This window comes from Cotesia glomerata, linkage group LG1, assembly GCF_020080835.1.
Source record: "Cotesia glomerata isolate CgM1 linkage group LG1, MPM_Cglom_v2.3, whole genome shotgun sequence".
NCBI lineage: Eukaryota > Metazoa > Arthropoda > Insecta > Hymenoptera > Braconidae > Cotesia > Cotesia glomerata.
The window spans coordinates 28,217,611-28,230,138 of record NC_058158.1 but is presented as its reverse complement, the minus strand read 5'-3'; the positions used below and the strand labels follow the sequence as shown (position 1 = coordinate 28,230,138).

Here is a 12,528-nt window from a genome sequence, read left to right as displayed (position 1 = left end):
TTAAGTCATTTATTTTAAAGCAACAGATTTTAAAAATTTCAAACTAAATTTCATTTATCAAAATACCAGTGATATTTTATTATTATAAAAGTAAAAAAATCAGAAACGAGAAAACTTTTCAAATTAATAGTATCAGAAGACTTATTTGGACCCGTCAAACTCAGGAAAATAAACCTCCAAGATGAAAAAAAAATCTATAAAGAAAAGTTAAATGAGAATAATCTGAAGATGGTATAAAATAAGTATTGTATTGTCTAAAGAAGAATTTTTAAGAATAGAAACGTCAAGAATAGAGTCGATTTCACGAGCAGAAACTCGTTTTCTCAACAAACTTACCACCTTCATGTGGAAACTTCAATTACGTAGCCAACAAACCCTCACTACCTGCATCAAATAAAACGGATCTCAGGCGTTAAATTCTTTTCCACATATCCAACATCTTTTTATTATACTTTTTTTCTGGTTTTGTTTTTTTTTTTTTTTTTTTTTTTTTTTTTTTTTTTTTTTCATTTACTGTACTCTTTTATTATATATAAAAGATTTTCTGAAAACAGGATTAACAGGTACATGCATACATGCCAGAAATAATGTATTTATAGAAAAAGAGTCAGTAAAAATACTGGAAAAATATAATTCAAGATTTGGATATCTCATTAGAGTAAATTTACATGATTCTCAATTAGTTAAATCCACTTTTTCTTATTTATACCCGTGAAAATATTTTGATCAAGCTTGATATGAGCTGATAAGGCTATATAAAAATTTTTGATCTATTCATATTGTCGCGTAGAGATTTTTACGACAATTTGTTAGGGGGTTATTTGTTTGTTTTAATGTTTTCTTTAGTTTATTTTATTTTAAAGATTAACGAATATATTTGTAGTATCGGGTTTTATAGGATAGGATACTAAATGTTTATTAAGTTGTTATTTTTAAGGTATCACGGGGCGGTTAATTTAAAGTGAGTATTTATTAGAAAAAATTGACAGAGTTAAAGGACAGAGGTCTGTCGTACATCGAAGTTAAGTAGGAACCCTCTCTTCGAGTCCCATACAATTAGATCTTACTTACTACCTGGGTTTCTCACCCCCGCATCAGTCATACTTCGTTTCTTACACTCTCTGTACTTATAATGTACATTTTTGCCACGAGACAAATCTATACTCTCCGTTCCTACGCATACAAAAATTTTTCTAAACTATCTTAACTAAACATCTGTTATTTGTGAATTTTTTCTTCATCCCTTTATTTACAACCTTTGAAAAAATACTTACTGCTAAGTACAAAGGTGCAATAAAACAATAAAATAGAAAACTTGAATCTAAAAATGACCATTCCACATATTAATTTAATTTTCTTTATTTATAAAAACTAATGAAGATCAACTAATACAAATTAATACATAAAATAGTGAAATTGAATTTAAAGTTTGGGAGCAAGACGTTCGCGGAGACGTTATGTTTGTATGTATTATCTGTTTTACGTTTATCGGTAGACTGTTGTAATTTTGTCAAAGTTTAAGTTTGTTTCTTACTGTCTAAGTCACTGCATTTAGAAGGGATGTTTTTGCGTTTCTTGATTGGTCAGGAAAAGTTGTAGGCGTTTTAAAGGGTGTTGTCAATATGACGATAGTAGAGGTGACAAATTTAGATAGAGAAACATGCTTTGACAGAGTGAGATAGCGTTAGTGGCCCAAAAGGGTCAGCTAACGTGGGACTTATTTTTATCTCATGCTCTTTACTGAGCACTCTATTTGAGCTCTCTATTTAAGATTTATGTATATAAAAAAACTATCAAAAATTGAATTTATTAAAAGAATAATTTCAAATCAATTAGTTTATTTTCGTAGAATAATTTAATGAAATAAAAGGATATGAAAAAAGTCAATAAAAAATTAGGATGATTATCACAATAAATTATTATAAATTATAATTGAAATAATAATATGATTTAATTATTTATTAGCAATGAGTATAATTATATCAATCGACAATTTTTTAAAAAGTATAAAACAATTTACAAAAATAATGATACACTGTAAAAAAAAGCGGTGTTAAAATGGACTCATTTTAACACCGCTATGTAACACCTGTGTATTAACACCGGTGTAGCGGTGCTATTTTGCGGTGTTAAAAATCCGGTGTTAAACCGGTGTAATACCGGTGTAACAGTAGAATAAATTTACGCCGTATCGAGTATGAATATTACATAATCCATAAAACACAATTAATATTCAATATTTATCAAAATGAGACAAGTAACATTTATTTAAGAATTTTCAATCTATAAAATTACGCAGAAATCGATTTAATGAATGTTATACAACAAGTTAAATAATATTTACAATATTAAATGTTTAGGAACAATATAATAATTATTTTTATCGTAACCATGATGTTTCTCATAATATAATGGATGTTTTCAACATGATAAATTAATAATTTGATAACTTTGCTTTTTTTTTTCAGATATTTCATTTGCACATAAACTCATATTGTAACACATAGTCTCTTATAGCTTACACAACAGCATTATATTATCATTATGAAGGAAAATTCTTTTAATTTCACCGTAAATGGGTAATTCGTAAATTCTTAAATTGTCCCAAAAACGTCCTAAAATTGTCTAAAAAACTTTTCATCCATTAATTTCGGGACAAATCTACAGCTGTGCAAAAATAAATTATCTCTATGAAAATCATTTAAAAAAAACATTCAAAATTATCGTAAAAATGGTTCAAATTTGTTATAAAAACACTCTAAAACTGTCCAAGAAATGTTCCAAAATTGTATCAAAAATATCCGAAAAATGCCTCAAAAGTATTCAAAATTTGTTCTCAAATAGTTAAAAAAATGTTTTAAGATTATTCAAAAAAGGTTCCACATAAGATTTAAGGATAAAATTTCAACTTAATTGCTTCAAATAAATTGCATTGATTCTAAAATTATCTTAGAAGTATTCCGAAAATATTAAAAAAAATACTTAAAAGTTATGAAATAATTACTAAAATGCACTATTTTGAAGTTTCCGATTATTTATATGATGTCCCAAAATGCTCCCAAAGTGCTCCGGGTCCATTTTTACATCGAAATTTTTTACAGTGTATTTATTTTAATTAAAAATTTTTATCTACTTAATATTTTATTATTTTAAACTTTCTAACTTAAATCTTAACTTTTTTCGATTATTTATTTTCGATTATTAAACATAAAAAGTTTAATTATGAAAATTGAGTTAGTTAAAATACTATCAACACCGGAAAATTTATAACACCGATTTAACACCGAAAAAAAATATTTACACCGCGAACGGTGTTACTGCTACACCGATTTCGGTGTTGAATTTAACACCGGAATTTTTAACACCGTACACCGCATGAACTCAGACCGGTTTTTTTTTACAGTGTATAGAACAGAAAAACGCTTAAAACTTAAATTTAAATTTGGTTTAAAAATTAAGTTTTTCTAGATAAATTCTATTTAGCTATATTTTTAATGCCTATTTATAATATAAACTTCGAATTAACTCATTTTTCATTGACATTATATTGATAAATATTCATTAGGTAGTCATTAGTCAATTCATGATAACCATAACAAATATTTTTGGAGGTTATGAAATATGTCAATACACACACGATTGCGCGCGAAATACGAAACTACAGCGAGACGTTTAGCTCTCACATCAATCTCATATGGCTCTCCCACCGAACCCGTATAGTTATTTTAGCTATCTAACGTATTTTTGTCAGAGCGATCTAGTAAATGGTTCTAGTAACAATCAAACAGATGGCTAAGTGGGGATAGCTACTATTACATAGCAACCCGGGTCGAAAAATTTAAACTGATTTTAAGCTAAATGATCTGCATTTGAACTTATTGATCTGTATTTGAACTTTTAAAAACATTTTCATCTATATTTGATCTACTATTCAAATTATTTTTGATCTGTTTTAAGTCTAAATAACTTTTTAGTAAAATAATTGAGCAGCTATGAATATTTTATGCTGTTTCTAATCTAATGAGACTAAAAAGTTTTAAAAGTTTGATCGGTTTTTAGTCTAGTTAATTTGTAGATGGACTTTATGTATTGTTTTCAAATTCAATATGAAATCTTATACTGTTTTTGATCTACAATTTTCACTCTAAATGTTCGAAGGCCAAAAGTCGACTAAGATAGTGACTTATAATTTTTTGGACTCACAAGTATCTCATTAAAAATTATAAGTCGCATTTATTTGAAAAAATAAATTAATTTATAATATATTCATGCGCTCTCTTGTTTTATGAACTGGTATACATTGCACTACGAAATAGTGAATAGTCACTATTTCAATTTCAGAGAATGAAAAGCTGTGCCCTGTAGAGGATCTTCGAGGACATGAATAAAATAATAATAAATAAATAAATATATTATTATTATTTTTTTTATTATTATTATTACTATCTAATTCGTAACAGGTCTGTTTTTGATCTACAGGCGATCAAAAACCGACTAAAAATTATGCAACGTTTTGGTCTGTTTTTGACCTTGATGCGATCAAAACCAGTTAAATGATTGTGACAAAAAAGTCTGATTTTGGTCTTGAAACAATAGAAAACAATTTTATTATAACATTAAAAATGATCTGAAATTGGTCTGAATTGGGAATAGTACGGGCAAAAACAGATTAAATTCTTATATAAAATAGATGCACATAATAAAATTAAATTGAATGAAAAATATTAAAAATTTTTATTAATCATAAAACAGACTAAATTTTTTGACCCGGGAATACAGTATTGCTATGAGAGCGATATTTTTTTTTCCGTGTACGTCAAAAAATTTTTTCATGGGTTGACTTATATTGCTAAATGTAGACGTCGTACATCGATTAATTAATTTCGAAATTAATTAGTGTGATGTAACCCCATGTCACTCCATTTTGTATGTACCAATAATTACTCCGGAACAAATTGATATTTCGAGACCGGGCTTTTTTTTATTAGTTTAAGAATTCGATGACACTTCGGAAAATGAAAATGCCGAGAGTTAATTTTTTATCTAATTACATTGATACAATTTTGTTTATTGTGTATTTGGATGTGAATGAGACGTCAAACAACCCCTACTAGTCATTATGTCTGATGAAATCAGTTGATTCCACTTCGTAATAATTTCTACGGTGTAAATTATTGAAATATGAGGATGTTCAACCTCTAAGAGAGCCCATATCGTGATTAATTTCACAGAACGCATTTGCAATAGAAGCATTAGCTGGTAGAGGCTTTATGGTGTAATTGGAATTGAATTGCAGTCAAGAGATCGAAAGCTGATTGTTGTTTCCCACGCACTGATGATTCACGTGAATCATAAAGACTAACTAATGCACAGGTCACAAATGGAGCTAACTAATTAATAAGTGTATTAATTTGAAAATTAGGTAATCCCACTCATCCTGCACTTTTCATCAAAGAAATGTCCTTAAAAATACATATAATAATTGCCGAAAACATAATGATGGATTTTTTCGACAGAAATTTGGAAAGCAGTATTTATGAATGGCTCACTCTGACTGTCATAAACAATTTAAAATATTCTCACTTATGAATGAGAAATACCGTCCATCACTACGACGGTAGTCTAGACCGTTACGTGTGTATTCAGCCAAACAATCGCTATATTTTTAGCTATATTGAAGTTATTTTTGAATTTCTGAGTCAAGCATTGTCACTTCCCATTCATTCACTCATTCGTTCATTCAATGTCAAAACACACTTTCGGGAGTACACTTTTGTCAATTTTAAAACCGTAACCAATAAATTGTTGCAGCATCCCCTCTATAATTTACTCTCCACTTCACTATACAACAATATCTCTACCACTTTTTTTTCGATGTCTACGTACTTTCAACTTCTATTCAGTCAACATAAATGATTTAAATATAGATAAAATGACTGTTTCTATGAACAAATATTATTTCGTGAATATTTATCAGTGTTAGAGATAGGAAGTGTTGGTTTTATATTGAAAAAATATTTTATCCGAGATTATTATGTATTCATGCATGCTTTCTATTAGACTATAAATAAAATATGTGTATAAATCAGAGTTATATTATAAATATTAAACATGTATTTATAGAGAACGCAAGACTCTGATACAGAACAGGTAACGGATGTGGTTTCACTGCACGGTGACTGCACAATCTCGTACACTAATATAGCTGGATAATGTAAACGATATTAATTCCGATAGGAATTCAGTTAAATTCGTTTTTATATTACACTAGCTTTTACTCATCCACTCCGCTGGGCGCTTTATCGAATTGCATTTTTAGATCTAGACTTGAAATTTAATTAGAGTATCGTTTTGACTTGCACAGATTCTAAATTCCATCGAATTGGTATGTACCTTTTATCCTGGATAAATTACCCATGTGATCATTCTAGCTAATATTCATTGTAACTCTCAATGTGCGATTATTATAACATTCCCATGGCTTTCTTACAAATATGAATAATAATTGATATGAAAAATGTAAATTTGAAATGAGCATTGGAAGTTTCAGTTAAAGAAATTACAGGTCTCATAAGTAAAGGAATTTGCCTAGCTTCAAGTGCGACAAATTTTTCCGTTTATCAAAATTTTCTCAGTGACATCAATTTTTTATAGAAAATTAATTTTACATGTTTTTTACGAATTTTCATTAAAGATGAGCCGAATTTATTTTCCACATATCAAGTGTTGGGAAAATACATTCATTTTACTCGGTTACATTCTCGCAATGCGTGGGAGGGTGTAGGTGGAGGCGCAGAAAGGTGTGAGTGGGTCTTTAGCTGAATATAAGGAAAAGATTTAATATAATCCGTTTACGTTCATGTCCATAAAAAAAAAAAACAAAGGAATTAAAAGCAAATGCCTGTCTTTTGTTTTTATTTACGGGAAAAATTTTTATAAAAGTAAATCGTAAAAAAAAATGAGAAAGGGTTGATAAAATCGAAAAAATAAGTAGTCTATAATCATTTACGGAAAATTCTGCGTCGAATGGTCGCAGTCCCATCCCGATAGATTCAGTAATTTTGACATGATGGAGCGTCAAAGGAACCCTATTTTGCTTATATATAGATAGATAGATAATATATACATTTTCATAAATTAGAGTTAGAGTAGAAGTACCGTTTGTGGCTGCTGTACCGTTTATGGCCATTTATTGTTTAAATAAACGATAGAAATGAATTTATATTAATAAACCATTACACTCAATTTGTTTTAATATAAATTTTTTAAAACTCAACAAAAATATGGTTATAATATTATAATTTTTTATAAATTAATTCAAATATTCTGGCCAAAAACGGTACTTCTATCCTATTCAGTTAATGACACAATGTAATATTATGTGATGATGAACGTGAAGAATTTAATTAAAATATTTTCAACGTAGTTCAACTTTCGCTATGTATGTACATATTTTTTTTATTGATTTATGATAAAATTATTTTTCAGCATATTTATGGAAGGAGAAAATTTATCATTTATCTTATACTTTCATGTCTTTTTGCTTTTCTTTTGTTATTTTTTGGTACGTATTCTAGAAATGAAATCAATGTTTTATCCATTAATTTCCCATCAACGATCTGTATACATGTGTTCATGCTTATATGTATAGCTGAGTTACATATAACGCAAACAATAAATCACGTAAAAAACATTACTTGAATGAATATTGATCGCGTGTGTGATGAAAAAATCGTTATAAAAATTTTTATGACAGTAAAAGAATTTTTATAATTCTATTTAATCATGTTCGCTGAAATAAGTCATCATTTAAGTAACCTGTTTTCACTTAAAATGTAATATTGAAGCATAACCATCTCAATAGAAGCTGACCTGTAATCAGAAAAATAGATTAGGTAGAGCAAACCGGAAGTCGAACTCATATCACTACTAATTATTCAAATTTTTGCATTTGCTAACCGACTTAATATTTAAACTCGATTTAATAACAAAATTAATTTTTAAAGTTGATTAAAAATTAGTTTTTAATTAGACGGTTAAGAAAGATTGAAATTAAATTATTAGAAGCTTGTAGAGTACATGAATTGTTTTATAAACATTGCTTTACTAGCTGTCAAAATATAAAAGAAAGCAAATAAAATTTACAAAACTTTTATATTATTTTTTAAAATTTTTATATAAATTATCTTTGCTGTATTATTATTAAATAGTTCATTAACAATAATCTAGTTAGAAATTATTTTTATTTATTTGACATTTTTTGGTTAGTTTCTGCGCTGACACGTTACATACAGACGATGTTGTGACTGTTATATACAATTGAAACTCGCTGTATAGGCCGGTTGCGCCACGAAAATACGAAAGAAAGCGAGGTTCTATGCTGCCGGCCAGAAAATATGCGTAGCGCGCATGCGTTAGAGCAGGCCATAAAAGTTGCTCTTCCTGGGTAAAGTGCGTCCAGGAAGAGCGTACTTTCGGCTAGGAGAGCAAGAAAATTTTTTAACATATGTAAGACTCGAGATTTATATTTTATATACTACTTATATTCATTTATACATCTACAAGTAATAACTCGACAATGACTACGGAATGAGACAACTAATGAAAGCCAATATAATTAAGGGATGACAATGACTGGGTGACGTTGTCCTAGGACCTAGGACCCATCGCGTGAGGTCCTCATGAAGGGTGGCGTCGGAATGCCCCTAACAATCTCTCTCGTAGTCCTCTCAACCCTCGTTGAGTGGGGGCGAGTCTTGTCACGAGTCTCACGATACTCGACAGCCTTCAGCCTCGGCAATAAGAATAGCATTGCTTACACATATTTTTGAATAATTTTACAAATAATTTATCAACTTAAAAAAAAGTTGAATTTTTTGAGTCATGTGATGTTTTCTTTCCCTCCATTTTTCTTACAGCAATAATTTATGGCGAAATATTTAAAACATAATCAATTTTAAGCCAAAACACATGATTAATAGATTCTGTAAATTGTTACTTCAAGAGTATATCTTTACGACATAGTCTGAAATATTAAACATTTATAAAGTAAATTATTCAAACTAGCTTTGCCCGGCGGTTGCTACAATGTCCTACGAAATTCCTGTATTAAAGCATAAGTTATACTGACGAGAAAGTTAGTGACAGGGTTTACGGACAAGAAAAGTTAGCAGGTATACTGGTTGGCTCGTGTGCGTCTAATTTCAAGAATGACCTTGTCCTCATAGATTGTCTTCTCCCATTAACGTGCTCTCTCTTGCTCTGGTACGGATTCAAGCATTACCGTCAGAGCTTTCTGACGAGAAATAGCAAACGCAGGAATACACAGGACACTTGAGATGTTGGCTTGTGTACACTTCGCTTAGCTCGTTTACCAAACAAAATTTACATACATCTCGTACGTATAAACTTTTATTCATGTGTTAAGTAGATTGTATATGTACATTGTATATTGATGTTGTTCAACTCATATAGAGTCATAGACCCTCAGGAGACTTTCAGGGCAACTTTTCTCCCAAGAAAAAGACATTAAGTCGCCGCAGGCCATTACTTTAACGATGAATCTGTTTATATCGTCAACTTAGTCCCTTATAAAAGCTGTCATTTTTCGAAAGTTATTTTGATTAACTCTTCTGCGTACTTAGCCTTTTGGCTGAATATTCAATTTTCTTCAGTTGAGAAGGTTAAGAAAAAATAAAGTATTTACAAACGGAGTATCAAAACATTCATTTCTTACCATTTACTTTCTAAGTATGTTGCGAATTCTGAAATTTACACAAAACAACGGTTAACTAAATAAAATGAATGCGAACTATATTATTTAGTTATAAATTCTCTTCTTCAGGAGTTCATTCCATTTAAAGAGTACTTTTTATTTTATAGTATTATTTAAATTAAAGGTAATAAAGTTAAATACTGCTTTGTTTAAATTTAATAATGCAATAGAATAATAAAAGTTTTATGTTGTATAGCTGTTTATACAAACTGACAAGTAATTGTAATTTTCAAATTGATAATTATAATAGTTTTTATTTTTATCAGAATCGTCAATCTCTAAAATAAAAATAATATTCGCCCTGATTAATAAGAATTTTTTCTTTCATGGGAATACACAGTTCAAACGAAAAAAAAAGGTTTGTTGACATCTTTCGGTTCGTTATGTACAATATTAATTAAAATGAAAGTGAATTTCATTTAGATATGGCCTGATATGTCCTGATATAACGATATGTTTATATATGGTCATATATGCTTATATAGAATTTATGACCAAAGTTGGTGTTGAAAATTTCGGATAAAGGGCTCATGATCTCGTAATTATCTTCTTATAAGGGAGTTAAGTTTGAGGTGTCAAGTAATAAGATAAAAAGAATTATTTTCACTCTCTTAAAAAGCTTATCTAACAAGAGTTTTTAGTTTATTAAATTATTAAACCTTTTTTTGGTTAATACGAAATATTAATTGACGTACACGTTTATGGAAGAAATAAAAAATTGAAAAATTATTATCAATAATTTTTTCATTCCCATTTATGAACTATAAATATTAGAAAATATTTTTGCGGGCACTTTACTTAAAATGTTACCATTCTCAATGAAACAACACATGATTTATATTTTGTAAAAATCCAATGCCTCTACGTATAACTGAATTGCTCGCACTTGTTCTTTACATATTTTATTTTTAAGAAAAAAATTATAACGTAGAAAGAGTTAATGTAAAGTAGATTTTAGTTTTAATATCAATATTCATGTCCAAACTTCTATTCTGGTGTAAACTGTACGTTAACTCCATACGTATGATATAAAGTGATGTTTAATATTAACTCTAAAAGCTAAAGTGAATTCAAAGTGAGATTTCTCTCTGATTTAAAAACCGTTTTCCATAATAACATATAATGATTTTGAATTCTTGAAAACTACCAAAAATCGAGCAAAAATTTTTTTTTTTACAATGTCAAGTTATATTGTCGAAAGCGAAGTACAATTATTTTTTGTTCGTTTGATGAAATTCAAAACGTTTTTTATAGATTAACTGAAAAATCAATATCGAATAACGAATATTAAAAAACAAGCGTAAATGTTTACATTTATTTTCTCGCCATTTTTATTTCATTCTAATTGAGATTTTATTGTTTTTAATTTGTTGAAATAAATTGAACATTAATTTTTTTTTACCATCAACTTTTTTTTTAATTGCACGTCATTTTTCGACTATTTTAAAGTTATTAGATTTGTTGAAAGCAAATTAAAACAATTAAAATTTCAACAATAATATTTTGACGATCGAGTATATAATTGTTAGAATACATTTTGCGTTCTCATCATTAATATTCATAAAAGGAGCATTCTTGTAAAGGATATAAACTTTTGTGTTATAAAATAAAATATTAAAACGAAAGAGAATTATCAATGACCAACAAAATATTCCATTGTGTGTTTATTCATTCATTAGTAAAAAAAAAAAAAAAAAAAAAAAAAACAATACACATCTGACAGTTCCATAAAAAAAATATTTCCATCATTTATTATTGATTAAAAATAATTCTCGTAAAAGCGAAGCAGAAATTATTGACAATGCTTATTTCGAGTTCAAAAATATCCCTAAAATCCCTTTGGGCTAAATGATTCATAAAAAAAAATTTCTGTGCCTCTGAAAAAAAAGAATATCATGGACATGAATGCGATTATTTTTTAATCTATAGCACCGCGGTGAAAAAGCTTTCAGAGGAATCTGCTGCCGAAATTGATCAGTCATTCCTATATATTTATGATCATGATCTATGCATATAATACATTTTCAAGGTACATATGTGCATAAATAATATTATTTTTCAGGATAAAAAATTACAGCACAACATAACAAGCGGAATTTTGTTGACGGATCATTCTTTGGTGCTTCAAAGTATCACGCGTAATTCAGCGGGTGATTATGTTTGTTCATCAGCGAACAATGAAGGTGATTCGACTTCAAACGTAATCCAACTTGACGTGATGTGTGAGTACACTATTAATATAAAAATTTATCAAAAACATTATTTGTACTTTTATAATAGTAAAACGGTAAATGGAAACACATGAGTTATAACAAAAACCCTATTAATTTGTCAACTAGTTGCGCCAACATGCAAGCGTGTAGTAAACTTTGACGTAGTGTCATCAAAGTCCTTTGGAAAGTCAACCCCATTCTCATTCAACGTGCCTGAACAACTACATGGGGCTTTAAAGCATGAGATGATCAGTCTGGTGTGTGAGGTCGACGCTAACCCAACTTTAGTCACCTTTCGTTGGACTTTCAATAGCAGCAGTGAGATACGAGATATTTCACCGGTTAAATTTACCACCGACAGCATTATCAGCCGACTTAACTACACTCCTGTTACTGACATGGATTATGGAACTATTGGATGCTGGGCTAGTAACAGTATAGGGGAATCCAAAGAGCCCTGTTTTTACCCAGTAATTCCTGCAGGTTTGTTACTAAATTACATTCGCCTCTATAAAACACATAACAATGCAATTATATGTA

The 12,528-nt window shown here is 29.0% G+C and overlaps 1 protein-coding gene and 1 long non-coding RNA gene across 2 annotated transcripts in view; one reads left to right on the top strand and one right to left on the bottom strand.

The window, feature by feature from the left end:
- Positions 1-4,409, bottom strand: part of LOC123275226 — a 17,204-nt gene extending 12,795 nt beyond the window's left edge. Inside the window, exon 1 of the long non-coding RNA XR_006511648.1 lies at positions 4,292-4,409. This is a non-coding gene — a long non-coding RNA (uncharacterized LOC123275226). The remainder of the gene's footprint in view (positions 1-4,291) is intronic.
- The window catches only part of LOC123275225 (protein turtle homolog B-like), a 333,309-nt gene that overhangs the window by 287,660 nt on the left and 33,121 nt on the right, over positions 1-12,528 (top strand). The window contains exon 11 of the mRNA XM_044743196.1: positions 12,115-12,471. Within this exon, the coding sequence (XP_044599131.1) occupies positions 12,115-12,471 (357 nt within the window). The remainder of the gene's footprint in view (positions 1-12,114; positions 12,472-12,528) is intronic.